The sequence below is a fragment of the Schistocerca nitens genome, chromosome 5 (assembly GCF_023898315.1).
Source record: "Schistocerca nitens isolate TAMUIC-IGC-003100 chromosome 5, iqSchNite1.1, whole genome shotgun sequence".
In the NCBI taxonomy this organism is placed as follows: domain Eukaryota; kingdom Metazoa; phylum Arthropoda; class Insecta; order Orthoptera; family Acrididae; genus Schistocerca; species Schistocerca nitens.
This window is the reverse complement of record NC_064618.1, coordinates 605,313,967-605,341,236: the sequence shown is the minus strand read 5'-3', so window position 1 is coordinate 605,341,236 and position 27,270 is coordinate 605,313,967. Positions and strand designations below refer to the sequence as shown.

The window sequence follows — 27,270 nt, the reverse complement described above, 5'->3', positions numbered from 1 at the left end:
GCTGATGCCAAACGAAAAGAAGCAATGCTGCCGCCACACTATCTTTACTTAAGTAGGTAGTTAGTGCTAAATTATGTGCGCCACCATTAACGTTACTGTAAGTAGTTTGAGAGCATAGCACCACCACACCCACTGAAAACCTGTACCATTATCATCACACAGTTGTAACTCGCAGTGATTACAAGTTGCTGATGTTTGCCAAGAATAGCGGAAAGTACCTCACGAATGTGAAGTTCCATTTGCGTTATGCCTAGGACAGAGAGAACACTAAATAACAGTAATAGGTTACCCAGCGAAGAGAAGAGTCCACGTAGTGTCTCAAGTTCTTGCAGTTTGATATTAATGCAGTTTCTGATGGTTTCACACTAACGGGTTCTTTTGGCTATTGGAATACTCATATGGGAATTATCAAGGTGTAATCATTAGAATGCTCAACTACCTTAATAACACCTCATTCTGAATTGAATATGACTTGGAAAACTACGTTATTTGATGTTTCCGTACATCTCCTGACATCTTACTGAATGAAGTCTGAAGTGCTCTCACAGTTGTGTTGCCTGCCACATGGATTCTGTGAAGTGTTGTGGCAGCTGGCAGTCATTGCTGAATACAGACATGTGCAAGTATCTTCACTGCTCTAGGTCAACTCAACTTTGCTGCATTTTTTCCATACCATAATTAGCACAATAACATAAGGCTTATTCTGCTGAAGAACTTGATGCCCGCAAGTCCTTAAATAAGAATCTTTGAGCGGTAGTAATGCATGAAAGGAAACTGACAGTTGGACAAAAGAATGGACAGCTCCCTGCTTTTTGCATTTCCAATAGCACCTACGATAAGAATCTGGTGTCATATTATGTTTCAGAACCCTAAACTGTTTATTTTTTTACTTCATACTAAATAAAAGCTATGATATGAGAAGAGGAAATGAAATACGCACTTCCAAGACATAATATTTCCTTTTGTGTGCTACTAATGTGTGTATGAAAGCTCTGCAGTTAATTTTTGTATGTTGGATAACTTTTGATATCATCTCACATTCCTTTGTGACAAGGTTTCTATTTTCTTGGGATTCAAATAGAGTGAACAGTTCATCACTGGTTAATATTCTGATGACTAATGACATGATATCCGTTCCATTTCCTCTATGGCACCTGTCAGTAGAGTCTCACGTTAGTTACTATAAAAACATATAGGCAGTGATGTCCGCTCACTGCAGTCAGAGCCAAGGTGGTTTCTTTCTGTTTATGGCGAATTGTATGCTGCAGCATCCATGCTCAGCCAACATAAACAAATCGCGGCGGCATTGGGCATTGCTAATCGCTGCACTTGTCGCGAGCCATGACAACAAGAGCACACTGTCTCTGCTGCCGATATTATGGAGTTAATAAATCTTACTTACTTAATGTAATATGCAGGATGTGGGTTGGGTAAAAATTCTGTTTGTAGCTTCCCATTGCATTAAAATACTTAACAGTCATATTTGATGCAATATTTATTGTTGGTTGTCTTTCTAATGTTAATAGTAGTGATTCAGATTTTGCGTGAACACAAACACACACACACACACACACACACACACACACACACACACATAAACAGTCATTGATTTCGGTGACGGTGATGAGTGCTGTGTGTTGAACAACACATGCACCTATCAATTCCTCAGTTGACGTCGATTGGATGAGATTTTTCAATTACCTTGCATTGCAAGAATTGTAAGGAGGAGACTAAAAGTAAATGGACTTGTATGCTAAAGAGCTGCGACAAGGCAAAACTTGACTGATTATCAGATAATTGTCTACATGGGTTTTGTGGACAAGTATACTTTTAGTAACCAACCCACCCATCATCATTATGTAAGATTTCTCGAAGGCATAGGGGCATTGATTTAATTAAGTCATCGATAGTCTAGCGTGATGGTTTACTTCCCACCATAGTTTTCTATATTCATCCAAAGGTTGCTTGGATTTGTAGGACCACATGGCAATGACCTTGTTACCTCTGCCCACATATTCTCTATCTGGTTGATGTTCGGTGATCGTGGAACAAACTACAATGGCTTTATCCTCTCTTGGCCCTGAAACCAACCTTGCACTGTTCTGCTCTGATGGATGGGGCTCTGCTCCTGGAAATAAACTGTTACCTCGTTACTTCATATATTTATATTTAAATAACGTATTTGTAATAAGCAAATTGTATTAGTATTTTCCATAGTGTTTAAGAATTCAGGCCCTGTCATAGATAAGTGATCTAGATTCAACAGTCCGATTAAGAATGTGGTTTACCCAGTCTATCATATGATGAGAGCCGTAGTCAGATATCCACATTAACTTTGACTGGCTGAATCTGATTAGAACGATTGGGTATCGAAATGAAATTACAGAAATCGGATAATTTGAACGTCTGTGTTGCAACAATGCTGCACACATAAATTCCTTTGATGGAGTAACAGATAGCAACTGTCTAAGAAAAAGTGAGGAATATGCCTACTAGCAGCAATGCAATGTAATTATAACCCATATATATGTGATGGAAATATTGAATTGAACAATACACATCTATTTCAGTGATGGGAAGATATGTCATCAGCAAATCCGATATGGTGACATAATAATAATAATAATAATAATAATAATAATAATAATGATCCCATGTGGTAGACTGAGGAAAGCATCCCACATATGGGTGGTACCAAGGAAATCAAATACTTGGGGTGAACCAAATACTAACACAATCCTGAAAGGCTACTCAACCTGTTGAACCTAAAATCCAGACATGTCTGACTGAAAATCACCAGTACTCTGGTGACCTTCTATTAGCTGAATGAGCTCGGCTGAAAATATTTGCTTCCAAAGGCTTCAACACCCTCTGGTCCTGTCCAGCCCTGGTATCACCCAGGCCAAACCAATGACAAACGAGCAAACATGAACTGTGCAATCAAAGTCAACTTTACCCCAGGTGGTACACAACGCGCCCATCGACAGGCAGCAGCAGGATTTTCGGATTATGGGGAATCCAGGCTAGCACCGCAGAGAATATCAGAGATCTCTGATAAATTTCCCTACAAACAGAAAACATGCATTTGAAAACTAAAAATCGATACATTGATCCATACACGAAAACTAAATAATCTCACATAAGAAATCGACCAACAAAAAATTCTCATCCTTACTCTTCAAGAACCATGACTAACTGACAATGAAACCTTGCATTATTGAAACTATCGCATCTTCAAGAGCAAAACACAACTAAAGGTAGCGAAAGTCGCACCAATCTTCTGCATGGCATTTCTCGAACACAGATTTAACATCAACTTTGTCAAAGAAATTACACCCATCAACAATTGACTTATGACTATGCTCATTCAGAGCCCCAATAAAAAAAATACACTCATCAATGAACATGCCCCCACCAACATCGAAAATAATAAAAACACCGAAAATATCAAAAAATACTGGAACACACTCGAAAAAACCATGAGCAGAATTCATCAAGATGACATGAAAATACTAAAGGGAGACTTCAACTCTCTATTTGGGACAGAAAAAAACCTATAGATAAATCATTGGCACAAATCCAACACCAAAACACTTACACCAACGGCCCATGTCTGACTGACATTTGCCAACAACTCAACCTCAGAATGATGTCTACCCACTTTAGAAAAAGCCAGTTCCCAGGTAACATGCTTGGCTACCAGGTGCAAGCTGCTTTTGATCGCCTTTCGAGACTAGCTGAAAGCCAGATTTTTAATTCTTTTGTAGCAGAGCTACAAGCAGGCAGATACAAACTCAATAAGGGAATCGTAAGACAACGCTTGAGCAAAATTCGTCTTGCTACTTTTAGTATCCCTTAGCATCAGAACAAAAACCTTATGGTACTGCAAAATTCATAACGTCACTTTTGTTTTCTTCTGACACATTTTTCGTTGTTGTGTATACATAATTTTATCAATGAACTGCCACATATTCATAATACTTGCTAATGATACAGGACATGAAGTAAATACAGACATTTTCGAAGTCAAAAGTCGGTAATATCCTACTAATTCATGTTAAAATAGGCTCAATTGTCTTACAGATACTTAATGCTTTATTAATATAGACTGCCATCATGATGTTTCTGTAGTAAGCTGAAATTAATTTGTATTAGTACAGTGAATATTTTAACTGTGTTTTCCATTAGTTTACTGAATGAAACAGTAATCATCAAAGAGAAATTAATCAGCTGCAGGGTTTTCTTCACAATATCTAAAACAATCTGACAGTGCTAAAGTAGTTTACAAATTCTATGCCCATAGAAACCTACTGGTGCTAATGACGTCATTAAATCGATGTAGTTTGAAGAGAATTTTCATCTACAAATGAATTGCCTTGATGGTTCATGAATCAAGAGCAGGAAATGTAAAATTTTATGAGTATATGATGAGAGGGACAAGTGCTTGAGAGAGGACTTCCCTATCAATACAAGTGCCTGAGAGGACTTTCCCATCAACCTCCTGGACAGTTTTGTTTCTCAAATCAACAGAGTGCCTTATCACAAGTGATGTAATTTTGTCGGTCGATTTTCTTACACTGCGACCGAAAGGTGTCTCAGTTGTTGGCAACAAATTCCAGCTGTGATGCACACACCCTTGGGGCAGAATTCATAGCACAAAACACACTTTTGGAGCTATCAGGTATAAAATATTATGTTCACACTACTCCTTGCTCGAGTTTATTGCATCTTTTATTGGGGCTCAGCCTTTCATTTCTTCTTAGGAAGTTAACTCGTCACCAGTAACAGTACTACATAGGAATGCTAAATGAGCGACCTAATGACATTAAATAATAGTCACTCCATTGATTTTTGTTGTTCCGAGTTAGAGCATGCAGTACTCCTACACCAAGAATTCTGAGCTTTCCCTGTTGAATGCAAATGTCGCAATATAGTTAAATGGTAATCCATCACATATATCAGTAGTTGAGACTTCCTTAATGTGGAAAATCATTCATGCCAGAATGATCTTTGTTGAAACAAGAATATCTTTTTCTGGCGTATTTTTCCCAAAAGTACTCGCTCCACACACAGTTTGTTGGCAACAAATTCCAGCTGTGATGCACACACACTTGGGGCAGAATTCGTAGTGCAAAACAAACTTTTGGATCTATCGGGCATAAAATATTACGTTCACACTACTCTTTGCTCATGTTTACGTCTTTTTGTGGGGCTCAGCCTTTCATTTCTTCTTAGGAAGTTAACTCATCACCAGTAACAGTACTACATAGGAATGCTAAATGAGTGACCTAATGATGTTAAATAATAGTCACTCTGTTGATTTTTGTTGTTCCGTGTTAGAGCATGCAACATTTAACCATAGTTCATGATTTTCAAGTATGCAAAATCCAGTGCTTAACTGCAAGATGATAACTAGAACTTCAAATTCGAAAATGACAGTTGATACATTCACTGACAGCATCGCGCCGCGTTCACCTGGGCAGCGCCGGATTTCAGGCGGCGGGTGCCACCTGGCCAGTGGCCGGTAGCTGCTGAAGCGCGAGGAGACGCTCAAGCATAAGCTGTTCTAATCACGATGCAGCCACGAGCTGTCCTGCCGAATTGTTTCTGGAAGTACTTGTTATTGCTGGTGGGTAGAATGTGAAGCGAATTATTTTCGATGTTCAATCAGACTCATAACTTTAGACAAGACAACACTTCCTCCAGACACTTCCGCATCTAGCAGTGTTGCCAGATCATGGAGATGGCCGGACTTAGCGTTGTCAGGGGTGGTCAGTTTTATTGGCCACCTTAAGTGAACGACTCGGACTTAGTCTCTGTAGATGCCGGTCAGTTTTTATGTCTAAGACTGTACATCCAACTTAGTCTCTGTAGATGCCGGTCAGTTTTTATGTCTAAGAATTTACATCCACCAGGTGACTCTGTGGCTGTTGATTGGATTATTGTCTTGTACACAGCATAAAACAGATGTATAATTCCATGTAGTAGATAATACATTACTAAGGACCATTTTTATATACATTATTATACAAATTTTTGCATATAATTAATGTATGTACCATCTGCAATTTTGTAGGATAAAATATTTGTGACGTACATTAGGGAACAAGAATTAGGCTCACAGTATGCTAAAAGTGGATGACAATTTAAAAAGGCAGGATGTTGGTATTCTAGTGTACACTGTGTCGTGTTTATAATTTGAACAGGGAGATAAAAACAAAAGCACTCCTAGCCCACTATTGCCTGCACCAAAGTAGTATTTATTATGCCATTTCATTTCCTTTGATTCTAGTAAAGCCAACTAGTATCCTTAAAGAGTAATGGGAGGCCCTTATTAGTTCTTTATTAGACACAATTTCTTCTGGACTTGAAGACATGAATATTCTGTGTCTTTTGATTTCCATTGTTTTGCACTGGCAGATTAGGTGTGATGTGGTTTTATCACCCTCTCTACAAGCTTATATCTTAAGCATTCTTTCTCTACATCCATTGTGTGTAGGTTTTTCTTAAAGTTCTCTTGGCCTGTCATTAGGATAGAGATTTCAGAGCTGCTTGGCTGTCTGGATATGTATAGATGCTATGATGCATGTAGCACTTACATGGATTCTCCTCTGCATATTCTCTGACAGAAGGTATTTCTGCCTGGAGTACTGTGACCAGCTTCTCTAGAGAGAATGTTTTCTCTAATCTATACTGTACCCCATATACTCTGGCCCCAGCACATTCGTCTGTTTTTGACCCATCAGGAAAGCAGACTGTGTCTAGTGAACAGTGTCATGGTTTATTCTTCCTCTGCTCCCTACTTCCTGTTGTTACATGGAAAGGTTTATTGAAGAATCTGGCAGATATTGTATAGTCAGCCATAATTAACCAATAACTCCTATATTTACCACATTCCATATAATGGTGTGGGATGCAAAATATCCTAAAGATATCTAGTTATTTCCAGACTCTAGCTTGCATGCCCCTGTTGCTGCTTTTCTGTTTTAACCCACAAGTATAATGGAGGCATTCCAGCATGGTCTCCATCTCAGCAGTGGGTGTGCTGTCAGTTCTGTCTGTCATGGATAAGCAGACCATTCTCTACAAAGTGCCCTCAATGTACAGGAAGATAGAGAGAGCAATTACCTGAAAGTGTAGCACTTTTTCCCCATTCCCAGCAATTTGGTGAAGTACTATTTCACATTATTTACCTGGTATATGCATGTTGGCTTACATGTTGAGAAACCTTAGTTAGTCTCCCTTCCACAGTGTGCAAGCTAATCAGTTTCTGTAATGTATTTAAAAGAAAGGAGGACAGACTGAGTCTAATTAAACTCTCTTCTGCTTGTTGCAGTAGAGTGGACAAGATCTCATATGGGCCTGGTGACTTGACTGGTTGAAATGTTCCCTAAGATTACCAGATTTTTTTAGAAATCATCTGATTCCCAGTTCTCTCTCAATTACCTGCAAACCAGTGCCTGTCAGGGATTCAGTCATGGTCTGTATTGTCTGCCGAAATGCACTGAGGAAAATGAGGCTTTAGGAGCATATCCAGCATCACATTTTCTGTCCTTGTATAATCACCATCCTTTTTCCTTAGATTACCTCCTGGGTTAGTTGGCATTCTGTTATGGACTTTGTGACACAAGTAGCTCTACATTCCTTTTCCTCACAGAACTCCTTCTACTATGATAATTTTGATTGCTTAGTTGCAAGGTTGTATTTGGCAAGGGCCTCTTAATATTTCCCCATTCTCCTTGCCATCTTGTAAGGTTGAACCATCTTTTTACCTGCTTCCTTTGCAATTCCATGTTATTGTTCCACCAACCTACACTCCTGTTTGTACCCTTCTTGGTGATTGGGAAGTGTTGTAAATACAAAGTTATAATGGTTGATGTCATTTTATTTGACATTTCTTTGAAATCTGCTGGATACCTTATCAGAATTATGACATCAGCTAAGTGTGAGTTGAGGTCCTTCCTGTGTGAGTTGCAGCCTATTTTCTTAGGGTTCCTAAAGGCTGTGGTCTCTCTAGCACCCATTTCAATAACAAATTTAATATAAATGTGGTCAGGTAAGGATCATTCCAACTTCATTGTTTGAAGAGAGGTACACCTCACTTTGCCACTACATAACTTTCCCAATCATACTGTCATCATTGGAAGAGACTTCAGTGATTCAACAATTGATTAGGATAATCAGAATTTGGTATGTGGAGGTTGTGAGTAGATATCAAGCAAAAAATTATTAAATGCCTTCTCTGAAAACTACTTCAAAAAGATAGTTTGGAAGCTCATTCATGATGGAAATGTATTAGATGTAATGGTGACAAATAGATCTGACCCTTTTGAGGATGTCCACATTGAAACTGTAACAATTGATTAGGATAATCAGAATTTGGTATGTGGAGGTTGTGAGTACATATCAAGCAAAAAATTATTAAATGCCTTTTCTGAAAACTACTTCAAAAAGATAGTTTGGAAGCTCATTCATGATGGAAATGTATTAGATGTAATGGTGACAAATAGATCTGACCCTTTTGAGGATGTCCACACTGAAACTGTAACCTATGACCATGAGGCAGTTGTATTAATGTACAAAGGACACCTAAAACAAGTAGGAAGGTGTACATGTTCACTAAGCTAGATAAACAGCAGTCATGTCATATATTAAAGAGGAAATGAAAACATTTATCTCTCAAGTTTAAAAGAATAGTTGACCATGCACTGGGTAAATATGTACCTAGTAGAACAGTTCATGCTGGGAGAAGACCTTCCATAGTATACAGTAACTTCGTAATCTGTCCCAGTGAGTCATGATTTTGCTGCAACGCGTTTCACAGCACACTTGAAAACAAATTTAAAATGTTGGATTCATGAACTTTAGCAGCAGAACTGCAAATGCTGTGAACATAATAAACATCCTCACTGACATACTGTGTCAGATAGTGATCAGAGCACTGTAAGGAGAACCAGTAAGAGAAGCAAAGTTGTTATGTGCCAGACACAGAGTTCCAATAGTAAACAACAAAAGAAACTAAGAGAGTGTGTGAGGTGATGTAACAGGTCTGCTATAGTGCATAATAATTTGCTTCATGTAGAGCTCACTGACTGTTGGTGCACCCTGCGCCCCACTTCATACCACAGTCTCTTCTGTCAGAGAGTGCCGCTAATGCAGCTGCTTCTTTCCTTTCCTCTTTATAATATTAGGATCAACCCCAGACTGCTTTAGTTCTCAGACATTATTATGTAGTATCAATTTATTAAGTGGCAGCACTAGAAGATCACTGCCGCCTTGCATGGTTCCACAGGGTCAACAGTGACCAGGAATCCTAAACACAGGGGGAGACTGGACCAGTGACCCTGCCCATGGATCAAGAGGCATATCAACAGCTAATGCTGTATTCTGACATTGCAGAATTGTTTTTCCTTCTCATCTACATTAACTTACATTGTGCCTGGTACACTGAGGATGCTGTTTTGAATACCTGAACAATTTTAATAATATCACTAATGTTTAGGTCTGACAGTTCCAATGCTTTACTTCTAGTATCCCTATCAGGAATCAATCTGAAAAGTATGCTCTGATTAGTGGCTTAGCATATGATGCTTTGTTAACTGCTAGAAGACAGTAACAAGGGTCTTTGACATTCAGGAACCAAAATGCTACTTGTCTTGCAATGGAGAAGCCAGTGATGTAGGTTTCATCTGCATGAAAAAAAGGCAAATATGCTGTGGGCAGAGACACATCTGGCAGTATTGTCTTCTGTTTTTAGAGAATGATAAGCACTTGTAACAATTCACTGCGTTGCTGCTGATGCTGCTGCTGATAGTGTTGTTGGTGTTGTTTTCATTGCCACTGCTGTTGCTTTAGTTGTTGTTGTTGCTGCTGCTGCTATTATTATTGCTGCTTCCACAAATCCATAAATTCTTGGTACAACATTTCACAACAGAAAATACAGGATGGCATAATGACAGTATTATGAAAAAGATAGTAGCTATTGACCATATAGCAGTGATGCTGAGATGCAGATAAGTACAACAAAAAGACTGTCAAACAAAGCTTTTGGCCAAACAGGCTTCATGAGAACAGACAAAACATGCACACACACACACACACACACACACACACACACACACACACACACACACACAAACACACACACAACAACAACAACAACAGTCTCTATCGGCCAACTCCAGGCTGCGAGCAGCAGCACATGTTGGGAGAAGGAAACTGGGTAGTGGGGTAAGGAGGAGGTTCGGGTGGAGAGGTGGAGGGATAGCAGGTTAGAGGTAGAGGATGCTAAAGCTCTGCTTGCAGAAGCATATAGGGATGAGATGAGGAGAGGGTAGGGCAGCTAGGTGCAGTTGGGAAGTTAGACAGAGGACAGGGGGCAGCAGAAAAGGACAGAAGTAAAAAGACTATCAGTGTGTTGGTAGAACAGAGGACTGTGTGGTGCTGGAAAGGGCACAGGGAAGGGGGCTGGTAAATAACAATAAATGAAGTTTGAGGCCAGGAGGGTTTCAAAAATGTTGAATATATTGTACAGTGCAGAAAAGCTGGAAATAATCTAGATGGCACAGGCTGTGAAGTAGTCATTGAAATGAAGAACATTGTGTTAGACAGTGTGCTCAGCAATATTGTGGTCCAGCTGTTTTGTCTTGGATGCAGTTTATCAGGGTCCATTCACATGAACAGACAACTAATTTGTTGTCATGCCCACATAGAATGCAGCACACTGGTTGCAGCTTAGCTGGTAGATCACATGACTGGTTTCACAGGCCTTTGATGGGATAGGTGATGCTTGTGTCTGGACTGGAGCAGGTGGTTGTGGGACTATGTATGGGACAGGTCTTGCATTTAGGTCTACTATGTGGATATGGGCCATGAGGTAAGGGGTTGGGAGCAGGAGTTGTTGTAGGGATCGACAAGGGTGTTGTGCATGTTTTGCAGGCAGCAAAATACCATTGTGGGAGGTGTGGGAAGGATTGGGTTTAGGACATTCCTTATTTCAGGGCATGAAAAGAGGTAGTCATAACCCTGGCAGAGATTGTAATTCAGTTGCTCCAGTCCTGGGTGGTATTCCTCGATGGCTGGGCAATGGGACTCTGGGAGGTGGTGGTTCACTGGAGAGATAAGACATGGGAGATCTGTTTTTGTTCATGGCGGGGAGGGTAATTATGGTCTTTGAGGGTTTCAGTGAGACCCATGGTATATTTCAAGAAGCACTGCTCATCACTACAAATGTGATGGCTACAGGTGGCTAGTTTGTATGGACGGAGCTTCTTGGCATGGAGGGGGCAGCAGCTGTCAAAGTGGAGTTTTGCTGGTGGTTGATAGCTGTGATTTGAGTGGAGGTACTGATGTAGCCATCTTTGAGGTGGAGGTCAACATTGAGTGGTACTAGGTGAAGCAAATAGGGGAGAATGTGTTGAGGTTCTGGAGGAATGTGGATAGGGTGTTCTAACCCTTAATCCAGATCATGAAGATGTCATTAGTGAATCTGAACACAGGTGACTGAACCCTACCTGATACAGTTCACTCCTCCATCCAACCATAGTCGGCCTCCACAAATCATCCTGTTAACATTCCAGAATTTCTCAACTTTGAACCTTGCAGCACCATCATTCCCCGAATTCCTCAACATGCAAACTGACCTTTCATTCACAAAAAGAACTGTAATTCACCGCCTAAAGAATTATCATGATCTATAGTCCTGCCTGATGACAAAGACTCCATTACTATTGTTTTGAACTGCAAGAATTATCTGGTGGAGGAACACTCCCAGCTGTCAGATTCATCCACTTGCAAATCCGGCCACAGTGACCTCATTCCAGAATTCCAGCAGGAGCTCCAGTTCCTCCTCAAACCCTCAGGCTCATCCCAGAACCCCTCCCTAGGGTCCACCTCTCTCCTCACCCCTAACACTCGCCACAGTCCTACTTATACATGCTTCCCAAAGTCCATAAACCCAACCACCCAGGATGCTCCATTGTGGCTAGTTACTGTGCCCACATTGAGAGAATCTCTGCTCTTGTAGATCAAAACCTTCAGCCTAGTACTCACAACCTATCAAGCTATATAAAAGATACAACCATTTTCTCCACAGACTCTCCACAATTCTATTCCTTTACCAAGTGAAGTCTTGTTTATCACTATTGATGCCATCTCCCTTTACACTATCATCCCCAATGGCCACGGCCTTGTCACTATTGAACACTACCTTTCCCAACCCTTGGCGGATTTCAAACCTACACAGTCCTTCCTAGTTGCTTTGACCAACTATATCCTCACCCACAATTTTTTCTCCTTTGAAGGCATCACATGCAAAGAAGTTCAGGATATGTCTGTGGGCACCACGTGGCACCATCTTATGCCAACTTTTTCATGGGCCATCTAGAGGAATTCTTTCTAGAATCCCAAATAACACACCTGCTTCAGATTCACTGATGACATCTTCATGATTTTTATCGAGGGTGAGGACACCATATCCACATTCCTCCAGAACCTCAAAATCCTCTTTGCCATTCACTGCACCTGATCCTCCTCAACCCAACAAGCCACCTTCCCAGATGTTGACCTTTGCCTCAGAGATGGCTATATCAGTACCTCTGTCCATATAAAACCTACCAACCACCAGCAGTACTTCCACTTTGACAGCTGCTAACCATTCCATACCAAGAAGCCCCTTCCATAAAATCTAGCCACCCGATGCCATCGCATCTGTAGTGATGAGCAGTCCTTCTCAAAATATACCATGGGTTTCATTGAAGCCTTTACAGTCTGTAATTACCCTCCTGACTCTGTACAAAAACAAATCTTCCATGCCTTATCTCTCTAGTTCTCCACCAACTCCCAAAGTCCCACTGACCACGAGGCAGGAGCATTTCCCTCATGACTCAGAACCACCCAGGAATGGAGCAGCTGAATCACATTCTCTGTCTTGGTTTCAACTACCTGTTGTTGTGCCCTGAAATAAGGAATGTCCTACACACTATGCTTCCCACCACTACCACAGTGGGACTCTGCCACCCATCCGTATACAGTCCTTGCCCCCAACCCCTTCCCTCATGTCTCACAGCCCTGTAATAGACCTAAATGCAAGACCCGTCCCATATATCCTCCCACCACCACCTACTCCAGTCCAGTCACAAGATCAAGTATCCCATCAAAGGTAGGGCTACCTGTGAAACCAGTCATGTGATCTACAACCTAATTTGCAACCACTGTGGTGCATTCTTCATGCGTATGACAACCAACAAGATGTCTGTTTACATGAATGGCTACTGAAAAACTGTGGCCAAGAAGCAGCTGGACTGCTCACTTGCTGAGCACACTGCCCAACACAACATTCTTCATTTCAATGACTGCTTTACAGCTGTGCCATCTGGAACCTGTCCCCAGACAGCAGCTATTTAGAACTGCATAGGTGGTGGGAAGTCTATCTAAATTATATCCTACATTCCTGTAACCCTCCTGGTCACAACCTCTAACAGTCATTGTCCTTTAGCAACCTATCCCTTTCCCTGGCTCCTTTCCAGCACTACACAGGCCTATATTCCAACTACACATGCACAGACTTGTTACGTCTGTCCCTTTCCGTCGGCTCCCTGTCCTCCATCTAACCTCCCAACTGCACCTAGCTGCCCTACCCTCTCCTCACCTCATGCCTGTATGCTGTATGCTGCCACAAGCAACATTTTACCTCCCCCCCCCCCTCCCCAACCCCCACACACCCAGTTTGCTTCTCCTGTCATGTGCTGCTGCTTGCAGTCAGCCTTGGTAGACAGAGACTGTGGTCATGTGTGTGTGAATTATTTTTGTGGGAGTGTGTATGTCATGTTGTCTATTCTGATGAAGGCCTGGTTAGACAAAAGTTTTGTTTGACAGTCTTTTTGTTGTGCCTATCTGTGACTCAGCATCTTCACTATATGGTCAGTAGCAACTATCCTTTTCATAATACTGTTACAACATTTCTGTATGTCTATTACACTACGAGTAGAGTCCCTGTCACAAATTTAATAGTGAACTAGAACTCATGCTTAAAAGTCTGAATTTGTGAACATGAACAGTGGACCTATGAACACTAGTGACTGTAAAGAGCAGCCTTGTAACATGGACTGCATCAAACTGTGTCTAAAGTTACCAACCTGTCTGCATGCCTCTTAAGTCTCATGGATGTTCATCTTCACTATTTTTCTTCAGCTAATTAATAGGTTATTTCTAAAGTATGTGATCATCTAACATCACAATGCAGTCAAGTGTACTTGTTTAGTTCATTTGTGTTTCTTACTTCATACATACTATGACCACCTTTTAGTTAGTAACTCCGATAGTTTATATCACACAGGTCATCGATTTACTAAGACTATGAGAGCTCTAACAAAATTGTACAAGTAATAACACCAGCAACTAACATAGTATCTTTGCTCATAGAATGCTAGGTGATGACTGAATAAATGAATGAATACACTAATTAAAATAGAGTTGGAACTGACTGAAAGCGTACTCTTGACTGACTAACAGTGACTGTACTGACTGAATGTCCACCACAAACTGATCTGGAACTATACATATTGAAAACTGACTACAGATTTCTAACATAATGATTTGACTAACTGAACATTTGCTTATTACCGACTGTCATGGATGTCTAATTTCTGACTACCAGATGCTGACTACCAAAGGTTTTTGTGGACAAAGCTATATCAAGACATCCATGCAATAGCAATGACAGAATGCTAAAATACACATTTTAGATATTAACATAAAAGACAGCAAAGGCAAAAAACATAAAGAACGCTAGGCAGTGAAATTATCTCTATTTACTATAAGCATTGTAATTAAAAAAATAATAGGTACTATTTCACAAAGTGGAAGTTATAATGTGCACTGGGATTTCCAAAACCTGCCAAACATTTTCTGAAAAGTTTCATTTTCTAATTTGAATAATTCACAAACTAACATATTACTCCATGAAATTTATACTTTTTTTGTAGTCAGCAAAATAACAGCTAGAGAACTATAACAAAAGATAGTAAGATGTTCAATGCCAAGTGGAGAAAGGCATTTTCAATAATGTGTAAACTGTAAAACAAATAATTATAAGTGGGACAAATTTTGAAAAGGATATGGTTTCTGTGAATTGTAAATTCGGAGTATTTCATGAAAGAAAATGTTTGCTCATAAAGTAATTATACTGTTATAATCATTGATCTGAAAAATAAAAATGGAATAATAAATTGTAGTTAAACACAGCCTGAATTAGAATTTAATGTTTTTGTATACTGGTGGTACATGCATTATATGTACAATAGAAAAGAAAAAAAAAGAATAAAAAACCCTTAAGAAGTGGAATTATCGCAGGAGGACAGATTCAGTTTTTCTATGTCTCAAGTGGCTAAAGCATTGTACAGAGAATCAGTATGAGAAGTCAGACATGGAGTTCCAATACTAAACAACAAGAAAAACCATGAGAACAGCCGAGTCGATGTAATAAGTCTAATATGGTGCATAGTGATTAGGTTTGTACAGAGTGTACAGAGATTGTTAATGCACTATACACTTCATTTTATTCCCTGGCCTCAAACAGAGAGTGTAACTAATGCAGCTGCTTCATACACCTCCTTGGTATCAACTCTAGATTGCTGTAGCTCACAGAACATTATTGATATTGATGGAATTCTGTGATGGCAATACAAGCCGGAAGGCCCAATGAGATGTTTAACCTGCAGTGTATGGAGGGTGTGCCTCAGGCCAGAGGTCAATTTGTGATGTTTTTAGAGCGTTCTTTGTACTGTAATGTGAGCCCACACATCCAAGTTACCATGAACATGAACCAGGACATTTATTTACACATTCTCAATGATCAAGTGTTGGTCTTTTGTCCACATCTTCATGACGAGTGTGTTGTGCAGATTTCTGTCTTCCTAGATGACAAAAGAGTATCACACATATGTTTGAGGAACACTAAAGCACCCTATTGCATGTCAACTGTCCTGATAAATAACCTGATCTTAATCCCATAGACTAAGCTGTTCCGATGCTGCCCTGTGGGGCAAGGGTATACAAGCATGCACCTCATTATGCTCACAGGCAGGCACAGGTAGAGAAGGCTACCTACCAGACAGCTGTATTGCATGCACTCTGCACACGCATGAGCTGCTTGAGAGCCCCTCCCACAGTTGGACGTTACAGAATTAGCATGCAGTGATGCTTCTGCCAATAAACAACTATCTTAATGTGTTCTGCATTTGTAAATGCTCTCCTTCATCATAGAATTTATTAAAAGTGATGTGTGAATGAGTAACTGAATTCCTGTTACCTGAAGGCACAAGAAATGTTGTTCTGCAATCAAGAACAGGTATGTAGCTCTTTGTTGGTTCAGATGTTAACCAACTGCAGAAAATCCTGTAACCTTTTACATTTCTTTTTTAGTGTCAGTCTTCTGACTGGTTTGCTGCAGTCCACCATGAATTCCTCTCCTGTGCCAAGCTCTTTATCTGAAGAGTAGCACTTGCAACCCACATCCTCTTTTATTTGTTAGGTGTATTCCAACCTCTGTCTTCCTTTACAGTTTTTTGCCCTCTACAGCTCCCTGTAGTACTATAGAAGTCATTCTCTGATGTCTTAACGAATGTTTTATCATTCTGTCTCTTCTCCTTGTTAGTGTTTTCCACATGTTCCTTTTCTGTCCAATTCTGCAAAGAACCTCCTCATTCCTTACCTTGTCAGTCCATCGAATTTTCAGCATTCATCTGTTCCAGTTTTCCCACAGCCCATGTCTCATTACCAAACAATGCTGTGCCCCAAACGTATATACTCAGAAATTTCTTCCTCATTCCTTACCTTATCAGTCCACCTATTTTTCAACATTCATCTGTTCCAGTTTTCCCACAGCCCATGTGTCATTACCAAACAATGCTGTGCCCCAAACGTATATCCTTGGAAATTTCTTCCTCAGATTGAGCCCTATGTTTGACACTTGTAGACTTCCCTTGATCAGGAAATCCCTTTCTGTCAGTGCCAGTCTGTTTTTGATGTCCTCCTTTCTCTGTCATTGGTTATTTTTCTGCTCAGGTAGCAGAATTCCTTAACTTCATCTACTTCATGACCATCAATATGGATGTTAAGCTTCTCGCTGTTCTCATTTCTGCTACTTCTCATTACTTTTATCTTTCTTTGATTTATTCTCAATCTATATTCTGTACTCTTTAGACTGTTCATTCCATTCAACAGATCATGTGATACTTCTTCACTTTCATTCAGGATAGCAATGCCATCAGCGAATCATATCATTGACATCCTTTCACCTTGATCTTTAATCTAACTCCTGAAACTTTTTTTTATTTCCATCATTACTTCTTCGATGTACAGATTTAACGGTAGGAGCAAAAGACTACATCCCTGCCTTAAACCCTATTTAATCTGAGCACTTTGTTTTTGGTCATCCACTTTTCCCCTTAGCTCTTTTACATAGTATATATTACATGTCCCTCCCTACAGCTACCCTTTTTTTCTCAAAATTTCAAACATCTTGCACCATTTTAATTTGTAGAACGCTTTTTCCAGGTTGACAAATCATATGAACATGTCTTGATTTTTCTGTAGTCTTGCTTCCATTATCAACCACTGTGTCAGAATTACCTCTCTGTTGCCTTTGCATTTCCTCAAGCCAAACTGGTCGTCATCTAACATACCCAATTTTGTTCCCTGTTCTTCTGTATATTATTCTTGTCATTAACATAGATGCATGAGCTGTTAAGCTGATTGTGTGATAATTCTCACACTTATCAACTCTTGCAGTCTTTGGAATTGTGTAGATGATATTTTTCCGAAAGCCAGATGGTATGTCACCAGACTCATACATTCTACACACCAATGTGAACAGTCATTTATTGCCACTTCCCCCAATGATTTTAGGAATTCTAATGGAATGTTAGCTATCCCTTCTGCCTTGTTTGATCTTAAGTCCCCCAAAGCTCCTTTAAATTCTGATTCAAGTACTGAATCTCCTACCTCTTCTAAATCAACTCCTGTTTCATTTTCTATCACATCAGGGAAATCATCCCCTTCATAGAGGCCTTCAATGTACTCTTTTCACCTATCCACTCTCTCATCTGCATTCAACAGTGGAATTCTCATTGCACTCTTAATGTTATCACCCTTGCTTTTAATTTCACTGAAGGTTGTTTTAACTTTCCTGTATGCTGAGTCAGGCCTTCCGACAATCATTTCTTTTTCGATTTCTTCATATTTCTCATGCAACCATTTCAGATTACCCTCCATGCACTTCCTATTTATTTCATTCCTTTCTGTATTTCTGAATTTCCCTGAACATTTTTGTACTTCCTTCTTTCATCGATCACATGAAGTATTTCTTCAGTTATCCATGGTTTCTGTGCAAGTACGTTCTTTATGTCTATGATTTGCTTTCTGACTTTTGTGATTGCCGTTTTTAGAGATGTCCATTCCTCTTCAACTGTACTGGCTGCTGAGGAATTCCTTATTGCTGTATCTGTGGCTGTAGAGAACTTCAAGTGTATCTTGTCATTCCTTAGTACTTCCATATCCAGTGTCTTTGCTTATTGATTCTTCCTGACTAATCTCTTTAACTTCAGCATACTCCTCATCACTACTACATTGTGATCCAAGTCTAGGTCTGCCCCTGGGTATGCCTTACAATCCAATATCTGATTTTGGAATCTCTCTCTGACCATGCCGTAATCTAATTGAAATATTCCCATATCACCCAGTCTTTTCCAAGTATACCTCCTCATATTGTAATTCTTGAACAGAGTATTCACTATTACTAGCTGAAATTTATGACAGAATTCAGTTAGTCTTTCTCCTTTCTCATTTCTTGTCCCAAGCCCATATTCTTCTGTAACCATTTTTCTACTCCTTCCTCTACAACTATGTTCCACTCCCCCAAGACTATTAGAGTTTCATCTCCCTTTACATACTGTATTACCCTTTCAGTATCTTCACATACTGTCTCTACCTCTTCATCTTCGGCTTGTGATGTCAGCATGTATACATGAACTATCATTGTCAGTGCTGGTTTGCTGTTGATTCCGTTAAGAACAACCCTATCACTGAACCATTCCCAGTTACAAACTCTCTGCCCTATCTTTCTACTCATAATATTTTACATACTGAAAGCTAAATATCATTTAAATATAAGAGAGTTATTGAAACACTGCATGTTACCTGAATATATAAATGCTTGTAATCTGTTTGGTTAAGATGTTCCAATAACAAAAATTTATTTTTGTAGGGAGAGCTCCCACAACCAAGAGAATATGCAACATCAGACCCTAACTGCACCATTCTTTGTTGGGATGACATTTCATTTGAAAAGGTATGAAGTAAGCAATACTGTTTCTGTTAATCAGATAACAATTTAATGTTAGAGATAGCACAATTATGTTTATGTATTTCTATTTATTCACACAAACATAACTGAACATGTACAAGACAAGACAAAACACACACACACACACACACACACGCACACACACACACACACACACACACACACACACACATCATAAATGCAATTTAATAGCATAGTATTCATGTGCAGGTGTCTTTACAGATTAAAAAAGGCATTTTTTTAAAAAAAAGCACTAATATTGATTCTCCTTGTATTTTTATTCTGTGGTTTTCAAGGGCTCTAAAAATGTAAATTTGGTATGCATGGTAATTTACTTACCTCAGTTACTAGGGAGATATTTTAGTATTTTATATTGGGATATCAACATAACATCTTATGAGTAACATTGTTATTGGCTGCAGCTTATACAGCTTGCCTTAAGCGAGTCATTCAGTGTTATTCTGGCCTCAACACATTTAGATTTTTGTATTTAGAACATGATACTAATCAGATGTGTTGTTGCTATCAAGCAGTCAGCTTCGTGTTGGCATCAACTGGTGTATTGGTTCTTTTACAGAAATAAGTTTAAATTTAGTGGTCAAGAAAACAACAATAGCAACCATAAAAGTATATACTTAAAAATTGTTGCCATATCAGGAAGAGCTGAAGTAAGATTGAAAGTTGCTATTTGTGGTGCTTTGTTCTTATTTTGTTGCTCTAAATTGGAATTATTTACAACATTAAGGTTAGTACAGAACTTTCTTCTTGCTTGTTTTGACACTGCATTTAACACTCACTCACAGACACATGTCTGGAAACTCAGTGTCAACATACTGCAGCTTTATAGTTATTAATTCATCCACAAGTTACCATTAAGAAAGAAGTACAGAATCATGTTAAACTTCAAATTATCATATGAAAATTGTAAAATTTGTTGCAGAAGTGAATAAAAGACTGCATATTCATCTACCAATAATCTATTACTGGTTTGGTGCCATTCTGTATGACTCCTCTTCTGTATTCTTCATCTTAGAGTAGCATGTATATCCAATAACTTCAATTATTGTCATATATATTCTAAGTGGGGCAGCAGCCTTTTCAGTAGTTGAAAGGGCAACAGTCTGGATGATTGACTGACCTGGCCATGTAACACTAACCAAAACGGCCTTGCTGTGCTGGTACTGCGAACAGCTGAAAGCAAGGGGAAACTACAGCTGTAATTTTTCCCGAGGGCATGCAGCTTTACTGTATGTTTAAATGATGATGGCGTCCTGTTGGGTAAAATATTCCGGAGGTAAAATAGTCATCCATTCGGATCTCCGGGTGGGGACTACTCAAGAGGACGTTGTTATCAGGAGAAAGAAAACTGGCGTTAAACAGATTCGAGCATGGAATGTCAGATCCCTTAATCAGGCAGGTAGGTTAGAAAATTTAAAAAGGGAAATGGATAGGTGAAAGTTAGATATAGTGGGAATTAGTGAAGTTCGGTGGCAGGAGGAACAACACTTCTGGTCAGGTGAATACAGGGTTGTAAATACAAAATCAAGTAGGGCTAATGCAGGAATAGGTTTAATAATGAATAAAAAAACAGGAGTGTGGGTAAGCTACTGCAAACAGCATAGTGAATGCGCTATTGTGGCCAAGATAGATACAAAGCCCACACCTATCACAGTAGTACAAGTTTATATGCCAACTAGCTCCGCAGATGATGAAGAGATTGATGAAATGTATGATGAGATAAAAGAAATTACTCAGGTAGTGAAGGGAGACAAAAATTTAATAGTCATGGGTGACTGGCATTCAATACTAGGAAAAGGAAGAGAAGGTAACATAGTAGGTGAATATGGAATGGAGTAAGGAATGAAAGAGGAAACCACCTGGTAGAATTTTGCACAGAGTACAACTTAATCACAGCTAACACTTGGTTCAAGAACCATAAAAGAATGTTTTATACATGGAAGAGGCCTGGAGATACTGGAAGGTTTCAGATAGATTATATAATGGTAAGACAGAGATTTCGGAACCAGGTTTTACATTGTAAGACATTTCCAGGGGCAGATGTGGACTCTGACCACAGTCTATTGGTTATGAACTGTAGATTAAAAGCGAAGAAACTGCAAAAAAAAAAAAAAAAAAAAAAAAAAAAAAAAAAAAAGGAATTAAGGAGATGGAAACCGGATAAACTGACAGAACCGGAGGTTCAGAGAGTTTCAGGCAGAGCATTAAGGAATAATAGCTTTGAGAGATGAAATAGTAAAGGCAGCAGAGGATCAAGTAGGTAAAAAGTTGAGGGCTGGTAGAAATCCTTGGGTAACAGAAGATATATTGAATTTAATTGATGAAAGGAGAAAATATAAAAATGCAGTAAATGAAGCAGGCAAAAAGGGATACAAACATCACAAAAATGAGATCAACAGGAAGTGCAAAATGGCGAAGCAGGGATGGTTAGACGACAAATGTAAGGCTGTAGAGGCATGTACCACTAAGGGTGATACTGCCTACAGGAAAATTAAAGAGACCTTTGGACAAAAGAGAACCACTTGTACCAATATCAAGAGCTCAGATGGAAACCCAGTTCTAAGCAAAGAAGGGAAATCGGAAAGGTGGAAGGAGTATATAGAGGATCTATACTGGGGCGATGTACTTGAGGACAATATTATGGAAATGGAAGGGGATGTAGATGAAAATGAAATGGGAAATATGATACTGCATGAAGTGTTTGACAGAGCACTGACAGACCTAAGTCAAAACAAGGCCCCAGGAGTAGACAACATTCCATTAGAACTACTGATAGCCTTGGGAGAGCTGCCCTGACAAAACTCTACCATCTGGTGAGCAAGATGTATGAGACAGGTGAAATACCCTCAGACTTCAAGAAGAATGTAATGATTCCAATCCCAAAGAAAGTAGTTGTTGACAGATGTGAAAATTACCGAACTATCAGTTTAGTAAGTCACAGCTTCAAAATACTAACACGAATTCTGTACAGACCAATGCAAAAACCGGTAGAAGCCGAACTCGGGGAAGATCACTTTGGATTCCATAGAAATGTTGGAACACGTGAGGCAATACTGACCCTAAGGCTTATCTTAGAAGACAGATTAAGGAAAGGCACACCTACGTTTCTAGCATTTGTGGATTTAGAGGAAGCTTTTGTCAATGTTGACTGGAATATTCTCCATCAAATTCTGAAGGAGGCAGAGGTAAAATACAGGGAGTGAAAGGCTATTTACAATTTGCACAGAAACCAGATGGCAGTTATAAGAGTTGAGGGGCATGAGAGGGAAGCAGTGGGTGGGAAGGGAGTGAGACAGGGTTGTAGCCTATCCCCAATGTTATTCACTCTGTATATTGAGCAAGCAGTAAAGGAAACAAAAGAAAAATTCAGAGTAGGAATTAATATCCATAAAGAAGAAATAAAAACTTTGAGGTTCACCGATGATATTGTAATTCTGTCAGAGACAGCGAAGGACCTGGGACGGAATGGACAGTGTCTTGAAAGGAGGATATAAGATGAACATTAACAAAAGCAAAACGAGGATAATGGAATGTAGTTGAATTAAATCGGGTAATGCTGAGGGAATTAGATTAGTAAGTGAGACACTTAAAGTAGTAAATGAGTTTTTCTATTTAGGGAGCAGAATAATTGATGATGGTCGAAGTAGAGAGGATGTAAAATGTTGACTGGCAATGGCAAGGAAAGCGTTTCTGAAGAAGAGAAATTTGTTAACATCGAGTATAGATTTAAGTGTCAGGAAGTCGTTTCTGAAAGTATTTGTATGGCGTGTAGCCATGTATGGAAGTGAAACGTGGATGATAAATAGTTTAGACAAGAAGAGAATAAAAGCTTTTTAAATGTGGTGCTACAGAACAATGCTGAAGATTAGATGGGTAGATCACATAACTAATGAGGAGGTATTGAATAGAATTGGGGATAAGAGAAATTTGTGGCAAAACTTGACTAGACGAAGGGATCGGTTGGTAGGACATGTTCTGAGGCATCAAGGGATCACCAATTTAGTATTGGAGGGCAGCGTGGAGGGTAAAAATTGTAGAGGGAGACCAAGAGATGAATACACTAAGCAGATTCCGGAGGATGTAGTTTGCAGTAGGTACTGGGAGATGAAAAAGCTTGCACAGGATGGAGTAGCATGGAGAGCTGCATCAGACCAGTCTCTGGACAAAAGACCACAACAACAACACAACATATTCTAATCTCTTTCTTCCTGTACAGTTTTTGCTCGCCACAGCTCCCTCTAGTACCATGGAACTTATTCTCTGATGTCTTAAGATGTAATATCTAATTAATGTTTCTCCCATCAGACATTCCTCATTGATTTTCTGGAGAAACTATTTATTTCCTATCTTAACCATCCACACAATTTTAAGCACATTTCAGATTAGATTAGATTAGATTAGATTAGATTAATACTAGTTCCATGGATCATGAATACGATATTTCGTAATGATGTGGAACGAGTCGAATTTTCCAATACATGACATAATTAGGTTAATTTAACAACATACTTAAGTTAATATAACAACTTTATTTTTTTGTGTTTTTTGTTTTTCTTTATTTTTTATTTTTATTTTTTTAATATTTTTTTCTTTTTTTTTCTTAATTTATATCTAAAAATTCCTCTATGGAGTAGAAGAAGTTGTCATTCAGAAATTCTTTTAATTTCTTCTTAAATACTTGTTGGTTATCTGTCAGACTTTTGATACTATTTGGTAAGTGACCAAAGACTTTAGTGCCAGTATAATTCACCCCTTTCTGTGCCAAAGTTAGATTTAATCTTGAATAGTGAAGATCATCCTTTCTCCTAGTATTGTAGTTATGCACACTGCTATTACTTTTGAATTGGGTTTGGTTGTTAATAACAAATTTCATAAGAGAGTATATATACTGAGAAGCTACTGTGAATATCCCTAGATCCTTAAATAAATGTCTGCAGGATGATCTTGGGTGGACTCCAGCTATTATTCTGATTACACGCTTTTGTGCAATAAATACTTTATTCCTCAGTGATGAATTACCCCAAAATATGATGCCATATGAAAGCAATGAGTGAAAATAGGCGTAGTAAGCTAATTTACTAAGATGTTTATCACCAAAATTTGCAATGACCCTTATTGCATAAGTAGCTGAACTCAAACGTTTCAGCAGATCATCAATGTGTTTCTTCCAATTTAATCTCTCATCAATGGACACACCTAAAAATTTGGAATATTCTACCTTAGCTATATGCTTCTGATTAAGGTCTATATTTATTAATGGCGTCATACCATTCACTGTACGGAACTGTATGTACTGTGTCTTATCAAAATTCAGTGAGAGTCCGTTTACAAGGAACCACTTAGTAATTTTCTGAAAGACAGTATTGACAATTTCATCAGTTAATTCTTGTTTGTCAGGTGTGATTACTATACTTGTATCATCAGCAAAGAGAACTAACTTTGCCTCTTCATGAATATAGAATGGCAAGTCATTAATATATAATAAGAACAACAAAGGACCCAAGACTGACCCTTGTGGAACCCCATTCTTGATAGTTCCCCAGTTTGAGGAATGTGCTGATCTTTGCATGTTACGAGAACTACTTATTTCAACTTTCTGCACTCTTCCAGTTAGGTACGAATTAAACCATTTGTGCAATGTCCCACTCATGCCACAATACTTGAGCTTGTGTAGCAGAATTTCATGATTTACACAATCAAAAGCCTTTGAGAGATCACAAAAAATCCCAATGGGTGGTGTTCGGTTATTCAGATCATTCAAAATTTTACTGGTGAAAGCATATATGGCATTTTCTGTTGAAAAACCTTTCTGAAAACCAAACTGACATTTTGTTAGTACTTCATTTTTACAGATATGTGAAGCTACTCTTGAATACATTACTTTCTCAAAAATTTTGGATAAAGCTGTTAGAAGGGAGATTGGACGGTAATTGTTGACATCAGATCTATCCCCCTTTTTATGCAAAGGTATAACAATAGCATATTTCAGTCTATCAGGGAAAATGCCCTGTTCCAGAGAGCTATTACACAGGTGGCTGAGAATCTTACTTATCTGTTGAGAACAAGCTTTTAGTATTTTGCTGGAAATGCCATCAATTCCATGTGAGTTTTTGCTTTTAAGCAAGTTTATTATTTTCCTAATTTCAAAGGGAGAAGTGGGTGAGATTTCAATTGTATCAAATTGCATAGGTATGGCCTCTTCCATTAACAGCCTAGCATCTTCTAATGAACACCTGGATCCTACTATATCCACAACATTTAGAAAATGATTATTAAAAATATTTTCAACTTCTGACTTTTTGTTCGTAAAGTTTTCATTCAATTTGATGGTAATACTGTCTTCCTCTGCTCTTGGTTGACCTGTTTCTCTTTTAATAATATTCCAAATTGTTTTAATTTTATTATCAGAGTTGCTGATTTCAGACATGATACACATACTCCTGGATTTTTTAATAACTTTTCTTAATATAACACAGTAGTTTTTGTAATTTTTGATAGTTTCTGGGTCACTACTCTTTCTTGCTGTCAGATACATTTCCCTTTTGCGGTTACAAGATATTTTTATACCCTTAGTACAGTGGCAGATTTACATATAGGGCCTAGGCACCTTAAGGGGGGGCAGCATTTTTTGCTCAGTACTCATTTTAACCTTTTACATTTTAAAATAACTGTGCTTACAAATGACAAAAATTTTTAATATTGTTAAACAACTTGCTACTTTAGATAAGCCTTAAGAACAAAATTCGACAATACAAGCTTGGAAATATATGTAGTTTACTTGATGATTTAATGGAAATTTAACATTGGGTTTCTGTCTGGTGTCATCTTCATGATTGTTCAAAATATTTCGAAGCAAGCTGTCAGGACAGCAATCAACAATACAATGTTAGAAACATTGTTATTCTGAGAATGTTGTTGGCTTCTACTTAAACCTACCATATTTTCCACAAGAAAATACCGGCACCCCTGAAAAGCTATGACAAACTAATCAGCAGTTTCTTAAATACTGTAATGTGTGGGCCTCATTATGTAAAACCTGAATCTAGTTAAATTTTTTGTAGAAATTACGTGGAAGTGTCAAGTAAATGCTCCATTACTGTACTGGTAATAAACGTGAAAGCACTGTGGTCTTCAATATCTGAGCTTTGATTTACGGGCACCTGTTTAACAAAACATGTTGATACTAGGAATGCTTTACATTTTGAAACACATGTTTACATGAAAAGAACATAAGCAGAATATCTAATAATGTGTGAAATACACTTCACAACCGTTTAAAAATTTTATTTATTTTTTTAGTTACTTTTTTTTGGCGAAAAAAGAAGAAGAAACCAACTTACATTTGTCTCATTTATTGTGCTGCAGCCAGCACAATATCAAAGTTCCCACTCTGTGCAGTTGAATAGCACGTGGCATTCCAAATTTCTTAACTAAAGTATTTTTCTTCAAGGGAAAGTTACGTTTATTTTATGTTGGAACAGAAGGTGGATTTGTGTGTAGACATAACAGCAGTGTTCACACAAATGTCAACACACCACATCAGCTGCCAACAAGTCTAGTTAAATTTTGTTGTCTGTCTTCTTTGCCCACAGAAACCGCTAAAATGTTATAAGAATAAGTGGGATAAGAGTTGATCCAGCACACATCAGTGCAAGAAATTGCAAAAATTATTTGCTTTTCAAATTAGAAAGAGAGGCTTAATAATATTCAGAACATATTTGTGTCACATCTAAGATTCTGGTGACATGGGAAACAGAAGCCAAAAGAGGGACTGTCCCATTTTCTTTACGAGATGAATTCCAGTTGGCAGGTGTGCTTCTACTATTCACTGACAACAGACAAACAGGTGACAATGAAATTAAATTGTTCTGCATTGCCGTTCTTTCATA

General features: G+C 38.6%; 1 protein-coding gene across 1 annotated transcript in view; it reads left to right on the top strand.

Moving 5' to 3' along the window:
• LOC126260604 (uncharacterized) overlaps positions 1 to 27,270 on the top strand; it is a 216,449-nt gene that overhangs the window by 46,045 nt on the left and 143,134 nt on the right. Inside the window, exon 4 of the mRNA XM_049957941.1 lies at positions 19,265 to 19,348. Coding sequence (XP_049813898.1) covers positions 19,265 to 19,348 — 84 coding nt within the window. The remainder of the gene's footprint in view (positions 1 to 19,264; positions 19,349 to 27,270) is intronic.